This window comes from Aphidius gifuensis, linkage group LG3 (assembly GCF_014905175.1).
Source record: "Aphidius gifuensis isolate YNYX2018 linkage group LG3, ASM1490517v1, whole genome shotgun sequence".
Classification (NCBI taxonomy): domain Eukaryota; kingdom Metazoa; phylum Arthropoda; class Insecta; order Hymenoptera; family Braconidae; genus Aphidius; species Aphidius gifuensis.
In genome coordinates, this window is record NC_057790.1 from 24,248,019 (window position 1) to 24,266,508 (window position 18,490).

At 25.1% G+C, this 18,490-nt stretch overlaps 4 protein-coding genes across 4 annotated transcripts in view; 2 read left to right on the top strand and 2 right to left on the bottom strand.

Annotated features, from left to right (window-relative positions):
- Positions 1-141: 141 nt before the first annotated feature.
- Positions 142-3,872, bottom strand: LOC122851089. The gene is given in 11 exon segments (XM_044150138.1): positions 142-198; positions 259-417; positions 507-608; positions 695-794; positions 855-1,264; positions 1,335-1,490; positions 2,390-2,698; positions 2,764-2,865; positions 2,938-3,037; positions 3,102-3,508; positions 3,576-3,872. Coding segments are annotated over 11 exon segments (2,199 nt in total).
- A 477-nt stretch (positions 3,873-4,349) lies between these two features.
- LOC122853103 (odorant receptor 30a-like) lies at positions 4,350-6,270 on the bottom strand. Its single transcript, XM_044153364.1, has 6 exons — positions 5,977-6,270; positions 5,497-5,903; positions 5,323-5,422; positions 5,144-5,245; positions 4,499-4,657; positions 4,350-4,430 (listed from the first exon to the last, which is right to left on the bottom strand). The coding sequence occupies exons 1-6, from the start codon at positions 6,268-6,270 to the stop codon at positions 4,350-4,352; spliced, it is 1,143 nt and encodes a 380-aa protein (XP_044009299.1).
- Positions 6,271-6,995: 725 nt separating this feature from the next.
- Positions 6,996-12,661, top strand: LOC122853106 (GON-4-like protein). The gene is made up of 4 exons (XM_044153367.1): positions 6,996-7,947; positions 8,030-8,289; positions 8,360-8,529; positions 8,614-12,661. The coding sequence occupies exons 1-4, from the start codon at positions 7,286-7,288 to the stop codon at positions 11,548-11,550; spliced, it is 4,029 nt and encodes a 1,342-aa protein (XP_044009302.1). The 5' UTR covers positions 6,996-7,285; the 3' UTR covers positions 11,551-12,661.
- Positions 12,662-14,893: 2,232 nt separating this feature from the next.
- Positions 14,894-18,490, top strand: part of LOC122853107 — a 42,111-nt gene continuing 38,514 nt past the window's right edge. The window contains 1 exon segment of the mRNA XM_044153368.1: positions 14,894-15,964. The gene's annotated coding sequence lies outside the window, so the exon portion shown is untranslated.

The window sequence follows — 18,490 nt, forward strand, 5'->3', positions numbered from 1 at the left end:
AAATAAGTTAAAAACTAAAAAACAATTTGGCCCTTAAATTTAATTTTTTTTACAAAAAGAAAAAAGTGTTGAGTATTTTTTTTTTTTTTAAATAAATAAGATCCCCAAAAAAAAAGATAAATTTTCATTTTATATTAAAAATTATTTTCCAATTATTGCTCGAAGAGTCATAAAGTAGGATAACGTTGATGACAAAAACTAAAAAAAAATTAAAAGCTATATTTTTTTAAACAAAAAATAAAATAAAATTTTACTCACAGCACCATAGAATTCTAAGCTCAATGCCGGAAGAACACCATGAAGAAAAATAACAAGAGGTTTTTGAGAACGACGAATAACTATTTCAACACTTTTTTGTAGCTCTTTGGATTTACCAATCCAAGCTGAGTCATAAATTGACCAGGCAATTTGATTGCTCTAAAATCAATAAAAAGGTATTGTAATTGAAATATAATTTATTTAAACAAATTATTGTTATTAATATTTGATGACATTTAATTAATGACCATGTGTTTTAAATCATCAGCTGGCCAAGCAGTTATATAGAGTCTCAAACAGCCACCTATCACCATCAAGATAAATTGAGATATCACTGGAAGTGGTTCATGCTGTTGGTAATAATAAATAAATAAATACTAATAAATAAATAATAATAAATACTATTTAATTGATTAAGATAAAAATATAGTCCCACATAAATTAAAGGAAATGCTCCAAAAATTACGGCCATTGCCATTGCAACGTTACTTTTTAATACGATAAATCTAACAGCCAATCTAAGTTGATTCACGAATCTTCATTTAAAAAAATATTTTTAATTAATAATTTCAATGATTTTTTATAATAATACGTACTCGATAAAATGGTGATGTTTTTTTATGCAATAATTAAGTGTTTTTTTATCCACAACATTATTAAATTCAACATTTAAAATTTCAATTCTTGTTGCTACATATGCAAGAAGTAGCGCGACCATAAAATCCACAGTTATACTCATTCCCGTTTGAGCAATTGCCAAAATTTGTTGTGTATAAATCAATAAATGAACAATAGAAAATGTTTCAAATGAAAATATATACCAAGTGTCAGCTGGTACAATTGACGTTGTCACTAATGGTCCAAGTGAAAATGCAATTGCTGTTTGAAAAAATGATATTCCAACAAATACACAAAAATAAAAATATCTATTCACATATTTGTGTAATATTTCTTTTTCATTAGGCTTTGCAGTCTTAATAAAATCATCAACTTCATTCAGTAAAATCTGTGGACAACAAAAAACAATTACTTAAAAGTCTCTATTTAAATTTAGTCTATTTTTTTTCTTTATTTACCTCTAGTCGTTGTCGTTGAATTTTGCAAAGAATCAGATTAAAAAATACCTCAAAAATTGCTGTTAATTCGGAGAGTGTTTTCATCATCAGCACTGGCTGATGACGGTTGTGATAAACACCAAGTATAAGTGGAATAATAAGACCCACTGAATTTAATAATAAGAAATACCATTGACAATTTATTGCAAATTTTACATAATTTTTTTTATGTAATTTCGATGGCCAAATTGACGTTATTTTTCCCAGTATCGATAGAATATTAAAGACACATTCAGGTTTCATATTTTTAATTTATTTTGTTTATACTGAAGTCATTTTAACTACAAGCTAGGTCTATCTTTATTCTTTGTTAAACTTTTTCTGTATATACTTATGATGCCAACTAACAATAGATAAATAATTATCCAGCTGTTATTTATTTTATTCAATATCCATGCAATTTAACAACAGGCAAATAATTTACTGATAAACGTTTTCACGGAAATGTATTTTTTTTTTCTTTTTTTCTAATTAAAAATTCACGCAAAATTAGATGGAAATAAGAGTGTGTCGAGTATCGATTGTTGGCTTATTATAAATTTAAAAATTAAAAATGTTTTGAAGTATAATTCTACCTCGCTGGAAAATAGAAAAAAAATAAAAATAAATTTATTCTTTATCTATGTAAAAATACAAAAGATACAATTAGAGTTTGAATTTATATTGGCCCAACATGAAGTGAATTTAATTATACCTTAGACTTGTAACACGTTGCATTTTTCTCATACGTAGTCTAGTGTTACCTGATAATTTATGCAATTTTAAATGCTGAAAGGAAAACAACACTCCCCTCTTCAATTTTTTTTTTTTCTTTAAACCTTTGTATAGAGTTTATTTTATTTTATTTAATATTTTTTATAAATTTTAGACTTGAAAAAGCTGAGTCAACAACTCAACATTAAATTACTTAATTGATAAAATAAGCTGGACAATCTGGACATTTTCTTGATACCATCAGGCTTGGACTCAAACATGGTGAGTTTTAATTTTTATTAAAATAAATTTGCTCATTGTTCGTATGATGTTTCTTCTTTGGCTAATACTATCCGGAGTGTTGTAAAATACGAAAATGTTGATGACAAAAACTGAAATCAATATGGTTAATTTTTTTTTAAATTTTATAATATACTTATCAAAATTTTGATTGGTATTTTTTTTTTCAATACATTTGTATAATACTGTAATGACAAGTTTGGTATTATTCCTGGAACTGATATGTAGACTGGTTTTTGAGTTCTGTGTATCACAAATTGCACCATGTTTCTCAGTTTGTGCGATTTTTCAAGCCACTTGCTGCGATATATTTTATCCCCAATGACTTGGCTCTGTAAAAAAAGTTGTAAAAAATCAACGAATATTTTTTACAATTCTTTTTCTCGTGTATACATACAATTTGAATTAAATCGTCTGCTGGCCAAGAGTAGATTAAAAGTTCTGTTGCAGCACAGCCAATAATAGCAGCTACTCGAATTTTAACAGATACCGGTTGTTTCTGTATGAAAACAAAATTTAATTTACATTCATTTTACACTGATTTATATTTTTTTTTTTTTACTTGACTTACACTTATTACTGTGAGTAGACCGCAAATAACTCCAATCGTTGTTGTTGTTATTGTTCCCACTGCTATAAAACGAACTGCTTTTCTTACATTATCAGAATATCTAAAAATTATAAATTTGAAATTTAAGCAAAGCATAAATTTATAAATTCCATTTATTTATTTACCTGAGAACATTTTGATGACTTTGAATACAGTCTTTCAATTCATCCTCATTTTTGATGTGTTCAAATCTTTCACCAATAATTGCAAATCTCGCACAAGCAAACCAAATTAAAATAGCAACTTGACTGTCGACAATAAGTGCTGAAGCAATTATAAAAATAGACAAAGCTTGTTGTAAATAAAGTACATTATGTAAAATAATATTATCAACATTAAATGGATAAAATGCGTCTGTTGGAAATGGCTGATTGAACACGATAGGCTCAATATACAATGCAAGACAAACAAGCCAAGTTGTCACAGTAAAAAATAAATGAAAAAAAGATCCTTTGTTAACATAAAATTGTATAAATTCACGTTCTTTTGGTGTTGAATTTTTTAAAAAATCATCTATATCTGTATGCAACGACTAAAACAAAATAATTTCACTTGATAATTAATAATTTACGTATAGACAATTAAAATTTAATAATTACTTTTAAATTTTTCCATTGATAACGTGATATTGCCATTTTAATAATTGCCTGCAAATTTGCTGCACTGAGTGTTACTGCTTTTATCATAACTAATGAATCATTTCGAAACACGTAAACTCCATTGAGTAGTGGAAAAAATAATAGTAATAAAAATACAAATGATATCCACCATCGTACATTGAACCATATCATTTTCCACTTATTACCACCTGACGTTGAAGGAGGCCACGATGATATTATCCAAACCCTTCCCTTTGCAAAATTAAGTGCATTTTCCGGAGTTATTTTAAACCCCATTGTGCAAGTATCGTTCGTACAAGTAATAAGAGCTTTTTATTATTTTTTTTTTTTATTAAATTCTATTACTAAATAGAAAAATATTATAATAGCGAATATTATCGACACAAGTTTTCTTAGAATATGGCTATTAAATTATTTTCTTACAAAATAATTGTAATGATGAGAACAGAACAGTCTGAAAGGGGTATTTTTTCACATTTAAAATGTACAAGAATTTAAATCGTAAAGGTACTATTATCTGAGCTATTATATATGGATAAATTTTTTATTTCGGCGAGTGTATGTAATGGAAGAATCAATTAGGGTGGTAAAAGGTGGAATTGATAATAGGCTTACATTGTGGGATATACAATAAAATAACAATACATACTGGTTTATTTTTATGTCGATAAAAGGGTTATTTTATTTTTTTAATATCAGTTTTTATAAAATCATTTGTTCAATATGATTTATTTGGTTGAAATATTTAGCTATTTACTGATGATCATCTTGAGCTTCCATTTTTGTGAGGATTATTCTCAATGTCGTGAAAAATGAAAATGTTTTTGATAAGAACTGTAACAATTAAATTTGTTGATAGAAAAAAATGAAATGGTTATTTAAGATGACAAGTAATTTTTTACCGTTGCATAATAACTTAAAGAAAGTCTTGGTACAAATCCGGCAATAGTTATTGTTGTAGGTTTTTGAGATCTTTGGATGATAATCATCATTATTTTATTAAATTCTTGTGAATTTTTTGTCCAGTTTATTTCATATAAAATACTTCCAATTCGTTCACTCTATAAATAATAGTTATTTTTAAATGTTTAAAAGTATATTACTAAAATAATTGAAATTGGATTTTGAAACTTTTAGGGACACTCATATTTTAGTGTTGTTTAAATATTAAAACAATAATATCATGAAATTTTTACTTAGAAATATATTTTATTTGATCAAGACCTATAGTTTGATGGAAAAAAAAAAATAAAAATAGTAAAAATTATATTTTAAAACTTGTAGAACACTCAAATTTTGATGTTGGTTAAATACTAAAAGCATAATTGGATGAAATTTTTTATTTAGAAATATATGTTTAACCGACCATGACATCAGGCGAAAAATATAAAATTAAAATATAATTGAAATTAAATTTTAAAACTTTTATTTTTACAAAAATTCAATTTAGAAATATTCTTTGACAAGCTTGACCTGAACAGATGAACTCTTATTTTTTGATTTAAATTCTACTCTCTGTTATAAAATTTAATCAAATTAATACTCACTGCTCGAATAAGATTTTCCGCTGGCCACGCACTATGATATAGCAAATAAGAAAAGCCACAATCGATTATTATAAATTGCAATTTAACAGTCAATGGTTGCTCCTGATAGTGAAAAAAAATTTAAAGATAAACAAATAACAATCAATTTCTAAATTTTTTTTAATGAGACAAAATCTTACTCCAATAATGTGAATACCACCAAAAATAATTGACAATGTAGTCATGATGATTGATGTCAAAACAAAATAGCGAGCACACTGTACAAGTTCTTTGATGTACCTGTTTAATTAACAGTAATATATTTTAAATGAATTTAATTTTCCAATGATAATTTGATTAACAAAAAAATTTACCAAAGTAAATATTGATGTGTCCTTACACAATTTTTTAAATCACTTAATTTGTTGATATTTTTTAATTGAAAAGTAAGCATATCAAGTCTTGCTACCATGTACCATAAAAGTAATGCCACTTGACAATCAATTGCACCAATTGAACCACATTGAAAACCTGCAATTGCTTGATGTAAAAATATTAAATCAAACACTGGATGTTTATCAACAGAAAAAGGATATTTAGCTTCAGTTGGAAATGGCTGATCCAAGACAAGTGGCCCACATATAACTCCAACACATGCTGATATTGATAGAAAATTAAATACAATCATTGGCACCGAAACACGTTTCACGTAATTCACAAGAATTTTTCTGTCATTATTTTTTGAATTTTTAACAAAATTTTCCATTTCATTGATTAGTATCTGTAATTATAAAATAGAAAAAATTATTTTTTACTTGAAAATTACATATGAAAACATTTTTATGATAAAAAACCTGAAACCGATTGCGTTGACACATAGCGATTAACATTTTAGCGACAACTTGTGCACATGATATTGCTAAACAAACGGATTTTGTAAAATTTAAAGTATTTTTTCGTTGATCATATGCTGCATAGCCAAGTGGTATTACTAGCAATATTGATATCAACCAAGATATAAACCATCCTACTTCAAATAAAAATTGTGTTCGTTTGCTTGCACCAAGTCCTGGTGGCCACGTGAATAAAATTATTACTGAAAATTTTATATAAGTTATAGCAGCTTCAGGAGTTGCTTTGAATTTCATTTTGTTTAGATACAAAAGAAAATATATTTTCTATAGACAACAAAAAGCTTGAATCGTTAACACTTGAGAGTGTGAATATTTTCCTTCATCACACCTGTTCTGATGGAATTATATTGTTTTGTTTATCAATAGAAAGGGATATAGTGTATTGTAAAACATTAATTACAGTTTCTATTGTAAAGCTTTTAAAGCCAAGCTGGTAAATCCTCCATCAGTTTGAAGCATTGTCTGTGTAATATAAAGGAAATATTTTTAAAAACTTAGTAGAATTTAAAATAATTTATGTTTTAGCTGATGTTTGATTCTCACTTGATTTTGAAATTTAGTTTTTACATTTAAAATTATTTTATTTTATTTATAAAATATTGTTATTAACATGGTGAAAAATACTGGGTAAATTTTTCATTACAATTGCTTTGTCGATAGTAAAAAAAATCGATACAAGCCTCTTGCATCTCCAAAAACTTTTAAAAAAGTAGAAAAAAAATTGATAATAATTTTGTTTATTTTTCTCTAAGTCTTAAAATTATTTAGGGTGATAATAATTTCCAAAAATATTTCTATATTTTTTTTATTTTTATATATTTCTATACCTGAAAATGAAGATCTCCCTGTTAGTCGTAATTTTCGCTTATATCAACCAAAGATAAAACGGTGTCGTGAGTGTAGTGTTGTTGTTGTTGCCTCAACAAGTCACCATAAGTCATAACAAAAAAAATATTATTTATATTTTTTCATGTTATTTGTTGTGTTGTTAAAAACAAAAATCTACAAGACGTTTTACTAAGCTAAATAATTGTTTAATTTAAATAGTGAATGTAATTGAATAATTACATGAAGTGAAATATTTATTAAAATAAAAAATGTTATCAAAAAAATTGATGGACTGAATATAGAAAATAAAAACGAGCAGATAGTTCAGTGTATAACCTAAAATAATTTCTATTATTGCTTAAAAAGTAATAAAATTTAATTGTTGAAAATATAAAAGTGTGAATCAAAGAAAATAAATAAAATGGATCTATTAAATCAGACATTAATAACTGAAGAAAATCAAAGTCGTCATGAATCATCAATAGATTCATCATTCTCAATAAATCATGATAGAGATGTTAAATTACAAGTTTCAAATAATAATTTAAAAACAATTAATGTTGATGAATTTGATAATTATCAAAATACAAAGAGACCACGTTATGATGATGATGAAAAAATTGGACCACACCTTGATATGACAGTAACAAGTGTTGAAAATATATTAAAACCTGTTACAATAAATGAAGTACAAAATACAGTTGATAATTTAGATAAAAAAATTATTTATAAGCCAAAATTAACAAGATCTAAAGCTAAAGAATTAGCAAAATCAATGCCAGATTTACAATGGCATTTAACACCAAATAAAATAAGAGTATCACCACAAATGCAAGCATTAGTTGATGATGATTTACTTCATGAGGATTCATCAGATGATGAATATATTCCACACAAAGATTGTCGTCAACCCAGTGAAGATGATGATGACAATGTTAAATTGAGTCTTCTCGAGTCTGAGCCACTAGCTCCAGTCAAAATTGTTGATAAAAATCAATCAATTGATACAATTATTACTCATGGATTTATTCATGATAATAAAGATGAAGATGATGACAATGATGATGATTTTAAAATTCCAGAGTAATTATACATATACATTTACATCATTATTTTTTATTGTAATTATTTAATGACATATTAATTTGTAATTTTTTATTTGTAGACGTCTTAACTTCAATGTGCCAACTGAAAAAGAAAGTATTGGCCACCGAACAAGATCAAAACTTTGTCTAAGTGAAACTCCAATTGAACAACTTGAACGTGAATTTAATCCTCCAGATATTTCATCAGACATGGATCATTTTAGTTTTTTAGCTAGTGATCCAAATTGGGGTGCACTTGTTGATGAACCGATTCTAGATGATGATGATGATGAAAATGATCCAAATTATAATTTCTTGGAAGACAATGAAATTGAGACTGGTATATTGTTAATAATTAATTGATTAGTAATATAGAACAATTAATAAATGAATTTTTAAAATTATTTTAGTTGATAAAGAAGAGCTTCGATCAGACAGAGGTGTTAGAATATATAAAAGAGAAGTTAATTTACTTTATGAAGAAATTGGTGAATTAATGAATTTAAATGAAAATCAACAACCAAAAAATAAAAGATCATTTGACAATAGTTCTTTAGACTCAAGTCTCAATGATTCAACAGTACGTTGTATTTTAAAAAAATTATATTTCAATTATTTCATTTTAATTCAAGTATTTATATATTTTATTGTACATTTTTTTTAGAACAAAATTATCTGTGATTCATTGCAAGTCAAAGAGGAATCAAAACTTCAAAATGTTTTGACTGAAAAACAATACTTAATTATTTCATTTCAATTTGAGCAACATGTTCAATTGATGAGCCAACATTTTGTTATGTCTTACATGCATCCAGTCTCTGAAATTCATGCTCAATCAATAAAATGCAAAAACAATTTAAATAATTTAAAAAATATGCAGGATCCAGATCATCCTCTGTTTAACATTTCAAATTTACCTGATGCCTTAAAACTTGTTGAAGATTGGGAGAAAAAATTGGCTGATAAACAATTTTGTAATAATTATATCAGACAACTTGAGATGGATATAGAATATGAAAAAAAACTTGATATAAGAAAACACAAATATAGTGCAAATTTTAATCCAGAATTATTTGAGCTGTTGATGCACAGTAAAGCACTTATGTATCCACAGCTATTGCCACATACACCATTCAGAGTTGTGACTCTTTATAAAACAGTAAATACATATTGTAAATCTGAAGAAAATTTACTTGCAATTGGCCTGGAAAAATATTTACCACAAATTAAATCAATGGAGAGAAAATTTCATACAAAAAAATATAATCTGTACGATGCTGTTTGTCACGTTAGCAAAGATTTAATGCCAACTCGTCGTCCAGAGCCATTAATGAATTTAATAAAAAAATTACAAAGACAAGTACAACCTGATAATCCAGTACAATTTTATTTCAACAATGGTTATGCACCAAAAGTTACACACAAAGTTCCATTAGATCGTAAAAAAATATCACCAAATGATCGTAAAATTTGGCTGTTGCCAAAAACATGGCAGAGTTATATTAATGAAAATAAAAACAATATATCATTTAAAGTAAATGATGATCCTGTAAAAAATGCATCAACATTAGTTAATGATTTATCAACTTCTTCTTACAATATGGTGATTGATGAGAATTTGTTAAATCCAATTATATATGTAATGCCAAGTACTACAAGCTCAAGGGACATACCTATTAAAATAGAAATAAAAACAGAAAATAATGGCTCAGAAACGTCATCAACAAGTAAAGAAATAAATGTACCACAATTAAGACAAACAACACCTAGACTTGCTAAAATTCGTAGTGTTCAAAATATGAAATTAATGACACAAGTATCAAGTTCATCTGGTAAAACAAAAATAAAAACAGATTCATCAAAAAATTCTGATGTTTCATGTGGTGGTTCATCATCAACAAAATCATCAAAAGGTGATAATGAAGATGAAATTGCTGAATTAATGTTGGCAAGTACAACAATTAAAAAAAATACAGCTCTTCGTAAAAAAGTCAAAGAAGCAAATGCATGTGAACGTATGAAAAATTTGTTGGAAAATGATAGTGATGTTAAAAAAAATGAAAATAGAAAAAAATTTGCTAAATCATATATGCAAAAACTTCATTCCACACTTGAATTAAATAATCCAGAAGTATTAAAAACTGTAATGAAATATTTTTTAGAATATTATGATAAAATTGAACTTGTACAAAATAATTGTGAAGATGAATATGATAAATTAGCAATAAAACTTTACAGAGATGTTACAAATGCACTTGTTACTTATCCAACATTATCAAGTGAATTTTTATTTTTTTTAACACCACAACAAGCTAAAATAATAAATAAAATAGAAGAACATACAATGTTGATGAATATGAGTGAATTTATAAGTGGATCACAAGCATATTTTGCAAAACAACCATCAAGAATATCAAAAATAATTCAAGCATTAACACAATTAACAAATGAACCATCAAATACAATGGAAAATGTAATTTCAACAATGGAACCATTGCTAAAAGGTCATGATGTTATTATGGATTTATTTTTAAAAATATTTCCAAATGGAAAACCACCAGAGAGTCTATTTGTTCCTTCATTATTTGAAAATTTAAAATTTCCAGTTGGTCCATTTGATAAAAATAAAGTTTACACTGATGATTCATCAGAGCTATATGAAAATATTGACCTACCAAGTACAAATATAGAAGATAATTATGGTGGTGATAATTGTAAATGTGATTGTCATGAAAATATTAATACAAAATCAGGTAATAATGATCATTGTAAATCATGTGGTGTTAGATATTTAAATGGTAAAGTATATTTACAAACATCAGAAGGTTTAAGACCAGCAAAAGTTACATTTGAAGGTGATGAAGAAGAAACAATAGAAAATATTGCTCGTGTATCTGTTAAAACAACTGAAAATTTACAAGCCACAACATCTGGAAAAAGAAAAAAAACATCTAAAAATGTTGCTACAAATGATGAACAAAGTAATGCAACATCAAAAATTTCACCGATAAAAGATAATGATGAAATTGATAAAACAACATCTAAAACAAAACGTGGAGCGAAATCACCACCAAAATCAATTGATCAAAAAAAACAATCAAAATTAGATACTAATATTAATTCGGTTAATTCAACAAATGAAATTACATCACCAATTAAAAGTAAACGTGAAAAACGTGCTGAAAGAAGAGAAGCAAAATATGAATTAAAAAATTCAGCTACTGAATTACCTAAAATAAATAATGTATCATCAACAGTATCATCAAATAGCCATGTTGATTCATCAAATAAATTAAATCAAATTGAAATAATTAACTCAGATCCAGTTGTTGAAAATAATAATTATGAAGTTGTTGAAAAATCAGAGCCAATGGATGTAACAGAGACAACAAACAGTCCAACAATTTCAAATGAAAAAAGTAATTCATCTTCAAATAAACCCTGGACTAGACAAGAAGACATGATACTACTTCAAAATATACAAAAAGATTATTCAGATAGTACATTTGTACTGATTGCTGAATTACTTGGTGATAGAACAATTGATGAAGTGAAAAAACGCTTTGAAGTATTACTTGAAACTTTAAAAACAATTGTTTAAATAACATTACATAATTTATTAATTACTTATTATATTATTATCAACTTAATGTGATAAAAAAAATTATTAATTTGTAATATTTTTGTTATTATTTTTCAACAATCACTTATGTCTAAGTATTTATTAAGAAAATTGATTTTTCTTTTATTTTTTCAGTTATACTTAATATAATTTATTTAATAAATCACCTGTATGACTGATAAAATTAATTTATATTTAATTCACAATAAAATACCATATGTACAAATTAATTTCGTTATGAGTTATCAGAAAAAATAAAATTAATTTTGTTCATAACAATACTGAAAGCCCACAATGTAAACAATTTAATTTTTATGATATTTTTTATGGACTTTTTATCAACAGGCAAACCAAGTGTCAATTAAATTCTATAAATTACATACATTATTGCAAAAATAAAATAAATAATAATTCAAAAAAAAAAAAAAAAACGAGATATAGTAAAGTATTATTCGTGTCAATAATTATTAGACACACAAGAATTGCTATGAACAAAAATACGTCGCGGAACTGTGAATTTCTGGTATTTCCCGTGTATGTATTGCATACCATCAATATTCATATTAATTATTATTTGTAACTTGACCTGGATATTGATTAGTACAGAATGAGATATATTGAGATACATTGAGATCAATTGAATTGAATAATAAACCGGTTATGATAAATCCACAAGCAGAATTAAGAAAATTATTTCTAAAAAAAATACATTTACAACAGTATATATTTTCGATGTAAATATTGATAAAAATTGTCGTTGATGTTGATTGGATATATACGAGCCATTAAAGATAATAAATATTGATGAATGAAAATGGAAAAAAAAAAAATTACATTTAATGAGTTTATAAGATATATCTGATAATTGCTTTTCGAGGGACACGTTTGTCATTAGTTGCATCAGAGATAAAATAATAAGTAAATAAATATAAAATAAATATTTTGTAATGAGAAGAATAAGGTTTTTTTTTTCGTTGTGTTCGTGTGTCGAGTAACCGGTACTCACATCGTAATTTTTTTATATATTTACAATGAATATTTATTCATAAAAATTTAACAGTTTATTTTTATTTTTTACGCATTGTTTGCATCCCAGATATTTCCGGTTGCATGTCAACCAACTTGAAATTGTCATTTGCAATATTTTGATGTACTCGTGATGTTTTCTGTTTTTTTTTTTTTTTTTTTTTCAACAATATATATTCTATCTTTGTAACAATATAAGTTTATGAAATATACAATTTGGCAATGTATATGAACGATGAGAAAAATTTTTCTACTGTATATTCAGTTTTCGTAGGAGAAATTTTTGAATAATTGATGGATTTTTTTTGAGGATTCTGCGGATTCGTTTCAGGACTTGATCCTTTTTCATTGTTTTCATTGATTCAAATTAAATTCATTGATTATTTTTTGCCATAAAAAATATAACACTCGGCAGCTAAACAATTATCCATAAAGAAAAATATTTTTAAATAGTTTAAATGGTTGCTTTTATAATTGAACCATAGATGAGTTTTCTTGACTATAAAATTTTTATTATTTAAAAATACTTGAAAAAATATAAAAATAATAAAAAATCGTTATTTAATTTAATGTTTACCTGTTAAGGTGTTTCTTGCGAGATGAAAAATTTAATTTTTACATTTTTTTATGGTCATAGTAATGATAATAAAAAAAAACATGATAATATTCATTTGAAAATTCATTAACTCACTTGGTTACTCTAAATTGCTTTTTCTTTTTTTGCGGAGATTTTTTAACGGCAAAAATGCGAATGTACTATTCAATCAACCGTGAGTAAAGATCCTCCCACCACGATGTTTTTCCGAGACCTAAAGAGCTCTTGTTTTTTGCAAATGAAAGCACGTATTCATCAACACCATATATAAAATAAAAAAAAAGATTGCGCGTAAGAAATCTTTTAAAAATTCAATTTATCATCATAATGTCCAGTAGCCTCACGCAGTGTCATATTCATTGTATACGTATTATGTTAAACATCCATCAAAATAAATCAATGAATACAAAAGTTCATAAGACATACACGTTTATTTACGTTACGCGAAAAAAAAAAAACCAGTTTTCAATTTCCGTTATAATATTTTATCCATTGCAAATAAACATATATGTCTATATGTTGAATCTATATAGTCTCATTCATACAGACATGACGATGTTCAATATTTTTTTTATTTTTTTCCTCTCGACAAAGATGAATAAACAAATATCTAAAAATGGATGTGTCCTAGTTCAGCAAAAAATTAAATATTAGAATTTTTTTTAAATAAAAATTTTTAATATTTTAAAAATATTTCATTAACAATAATTGCTGTATAAAGCTTTTATTTAACTTGGTGTTTTTAATTTAAAAAAAATTAGAAATTTATTAAAAATTGAAAAGAAAAATTTGATCAAATAATGTGGTATTATTTTTAATTTAAAAATATATATCTAGAGTGTGAATTAAAAAATTGTTTAGATATTTTTTTGTATGTTGAATTATATATCTTGTTGAAAAATAACAAGTGTAGGATGAAATTAGGAAGCAAGGTAACATGTTGATGAATGAATCACACTTATTACAAAGTGAAATTGTTTATAAAAAATAATCCTCCATTAGTTTAGAATGAGATAAATACTCTTGTTACACTTAAAAATTGATCTTGCCGTTAGACTAAAGATTACCGGATACTTGCAGTTACCTCGACATTCCATTCATGGTCGAATGTGTTTATAGTTGATAAATCATTGGGATTCAATGATGATAATAATTATTATATACATTTATTCAATAAACATCAATCGAAATAATATACAGTGAATTACAAGTTTATATTTATTTATTGCATTGTTTCTATAAAAAATAAATAATCGAATGAAAAAAAATTAATATAATGACAGATATAAAATCAACATGATCGTCACTGTAAAAATATTTTATTTTTTTTAAATAAAAATAATAAACAAATTATTATTTACATTACTTTACAATAAAAAAAAATTTATTTATCTTTTTTTCATTTGATAAAAATTCTTTGTTTAATTATTTCAATTTAAAATACAAATTTATTTTGAAGTCTTTCAAGGCAAGTTATCTTTTTTTAGAATTTTTTATTCAAGGACACACTTATCATCACATACATTTTAATTTTTTTTTTTTAAATATTGAATTAATAATTTCGTATTGAGTATAAATTTCTTTGTTTAAAAAATTTATTTCGATTTTTTTTCGAAAAGTTTTTGGAGTAATTTCGATTATTTCTCCAGACTTTTTCTGCAATTTCTACTCTCAGAAAATTTATAGGAAGACCTGGAATTTTTCCACACAAACAGTAGTGTTTCAAAACAATATTTTTCATTCCAAATAAATTGATTTTTTTATTTTTCGAAATTGCGTAAAAAAATATTAAATTGATCTTAAAAATTGAGCCAACAAAACAACGCTATAAAGTTTTCGTTTTATTATAAAGTTACCGATATATTGTTGGCTGTTTATTTGCAAATGTTTACCGGTAAAATAAGAAAATAAAAAGAGTTATAAAAAAATTGTAGATAGTAGTATGAGTAGCGGGTGGTTAAGAGCACCTGGATTAAGTGTGTTGGTTGGTCTTGGCTGTTGCTGCTGCTGTGATGTTGATGTGTAATGTGTATACTATAATACAGCTGTATATATATATAGCTATAGGTATATTAAATATGCCAGACAGGTATCCAATCGCCTTACCTCGGCTCTTGTAGCCATCTTGCGCGGCTCGGTTGTTGGTTGCTTTCCAAGTTTTGATGTCGCGTGGTAGAACACGTAGTGGTGCATGCCAGTGTACTGGCATGACTGTACGAGTCATGACTAGCGGCGCCGCAGGACGTACATAATTTTATAAAATGTTTTTATTTTTAAATTATTATGATTCGTAATTTTATTATTAAAAAAAAATTGATAAATCAAAATCATCAAGCTTAAATAAATGAAATATTTATTTATATTTTTTTCATATTAAATTATTGTCAACAATTAATTATTTGGAAAACTTTATAAATGTGTTTACTGTTATTATAACAACTTGTTGAGCTAAAAATTATTAAATGTGTCTTTTTAAAAATAAAATTCAATTTAAACTTGAATTAAAAATAAATAAACTTTTGTGATTTCAGTTTGTTAAGTGGATTTATCAAGAAAATGAAAAAAAAAGTGTTTATTTAATTGACAATATTATTGCTAAATTATTGTCTGGATGAAAAATTTTCAATTATCTATTCTTCGACAAAACATAATGTCCAATAAATATAAAGTTTAACAATACAACACCTCAGTGGCATCCAGGAAGTCTTGAAGACCCATCACTTGTTGGTTTATTCGAATTTCCGGTCAGTGACATTTTCATTAAAGACTATGGTGAGTTATAATTTATCTAAAATTATTATTTAAAAATTATAAAAATTAAAAAACACTTTTATATTTCAAAATAAAACATTTCACTTGGTTTTGAAATATTTACTCCAAAATAAATATCAAACATTTCATCAACTTACATAAAAAAAAAAAAAAACAAAAATTAAATATTCAAATTACAAGATAGATTTTATCTAAAGATTTGATGAATTCTCTTACCGTTTAATCCCACTCTTTTTTTCATATAATAACTTCTGAAATTACATACGATAGATTTTTCCCAACCGGTTGAGAAAGTTAACACTTTTTTTTTTTCTTATTCATATATTATTTTTGACAATTTTATTATTTTTTTTTAAAATAAAATAAAATACAAAAATTAATTATCAAGATAAACGTCAAGTCTTTATTAAAGGCTTGAAAATAATTTGAAAAAAAAATTTAATGTTAGTTTGATTATTTCATCAAGATCCTCGGGGTTTTTTTTTTCTTTTTTTTTATAATGATCAATATTCATGTTAAATGATCGATCGTTTATTTCTGGTTGGATTAAAATATTGATAACACGTTGACGACGAATACTTGATACTAATCAATAACCTTGATTTTGACGGCTAAATATATATTGTGTCATATATTTATTTATTTTTTTGCTCAACAAGGTGTGAAAATAATTATTGAAAAAAAAGCATATCTTCCAGTCAATCACCTGTATTTTTTTTAGTATTATTTATATTTTTTTATTTATCGTATAAATTATACTCAAACACTTGAAATTTTTTTTTACTTTTTTTTCATCCAATTATCTTGTCGATCATCTTTCACGATAACTAATATTTTTTTGTGTCATTCAAAGTCTTGATTGTCAGTAATTGTTTTATATATAACGATCACCTCTGTATTCATAAAATATTTTAAAAATTTTATCTCGAAAGAGCTATATTTAACTTTCTAAAAAAAATATATTCAAAAAATTATTATTTCTATTTTTAGTTGTATAAATAAATTTCGTGCGTTATATTTTCATTAAAAAAATAATAAAAAAAGAAACGTATTAGATAATGCTGAAATTTGATTGATTCAATTTTTATTATTCATTTTTTTTTTTCTGTGAATGTAATATAGACAATTGATAGATCAAAAAAAAAAATAGAAAAATTATTCTTGCAAGATGCATATTATTCAATTTAACTTCATGCTAATTTTACATACATTACCATAATATTTTGTATGTATTTTTTTGTCTAATATTCACGTATCACATGGCCGGATGTACTGTATATATATAGTATAATTTTTAAGTAGTATAACATCGTCATCCAGCGTGGGCCTTTCTCATATAATAACCATTGTTTTACTTTTTTATTATTTTTTTTTCTTCAACTTTTTCTTATTTTTCATTTTCATCTATATATTGAATTAAATCATACCGTAATAATGCATCTATTTATATCACCAAATAAATATTGGATTCATGCTATTCCAATGGTCCAATCATCACTAATCATCACTCTTCAAAATTAGCAATAAAATAAATAATTAGAATATTTTTTTTCGTCATAACTTTTAATTAATCCACCATAGTTTGTATAACTGTGATTTTCTTCTTTTTCAATCAAATAAATCTTGTTAATTGTCACGTTGACGAACTTGATTTTTGTTTTTTAAATACCATTTCACCAAGATGACACCAAGCCATGTATAATTTTGTATATATTAGCATGAGAGTATACACACAAAATATCATCATGGGTAATAAACAACACTTATACTCATGGGATTACATACAAAGTATATACCATAGATGTTAAATCAAAAAAAAAAAAATCTCAAATTTACCTCAGCAAAAAAACCCTTATGAATAAAATTCAAAATTACTATAAATACTTAATCTTATTCATCCTGCAGATTTATTATTTAAAAAAGAAGAAAAAAACTTTTCATCGGTTTATTTTTTCTCATATAGATAATATAGCTATTTTCGAATCGATTTATATTTTTTTTTTTTTGAATGTTTTTAGTTTGTCAATAAAGTAATCGCATGCAACATCAAATAAAATGTTGAAAACTTTTTAATACAAGGTTAAAGAGTTTTGATGAAAAAAGTTTGACATGTCAGAATGAAAATAAGGCTTTATAATATACTTGGATATATTTATATATAAAAAATAATAAACAAAAAAAAAAAAGTCGAAGAGCTTTTAGTTTTGTTAAAATATAAAAGAGCTTTTTGTTTCATGAGTTTTTTTTTTTTTTTTTTACTTGTTTATTATCGTAATTTTGGAGGCAATAAGTTTGGTATATTTGAAGCCTTCAATTTGATTATTTTGATGAAGAAAATAAACATTCACACACATGCTAGTAATATTACTTTGTTTTGACTCGAGTTATTGACTAAATTGCAGCACTATAAAACAAATAATAAAATAACCATAAAAAAAATTATTTTAAATTTTTGAAAAATGTAGGCAGTATGCATTTTGAAAAATAAAAATATATATTTTCTTCTTGTGCAAGCTGAAAATATGC

Excerpts from the sequence above, each read along its gene's own strand:
- LOC122853106 (XM_044153367.1), top strand. The coding sequence starts at position 7,286 with ATGGATCTATTAAATCAGACATTAATAACTGAAGAAAATCAAAGTCGT. Across the intron at positions 7,948-8,029 it reads GATGATTTTAAAATTCCAGA|ACGTCTTAACTTCAATGTGC; the intron begins GTAATTATACAT and ends TTTTATTTGTAG. Across the intron at positions 8,530-8,613 it reads CAAGTCTCAATGATTCAACA|AACAAAATTATCTGTGATTC; the intron begins GTACGTTGTATT and ends CATTTTTTTTAG.
- LOC122853103 (XM_044153364.1), bottom strand. The coding sequence starts at position 6,270 with ATGAAATTCAAAGCAACTCCTGAAGCTGCTATAACTTATATAAAATTT. Across the intron at positions 5,246-5,322 it reads GTGGTATTCACATTATTGGA|GAGCAACCATTGACTGTTAA; the intron begins GTAAGATTTTGT and ends TTTCACTATCAG. Across the intron at positions 4,658-5,143 it reads CGGAAAATCTTATTCGAGCA|AGTGAACGAATTGGAAGTAT; the intron begins GTGAGTATTAAT and ends TATTATTTATAG.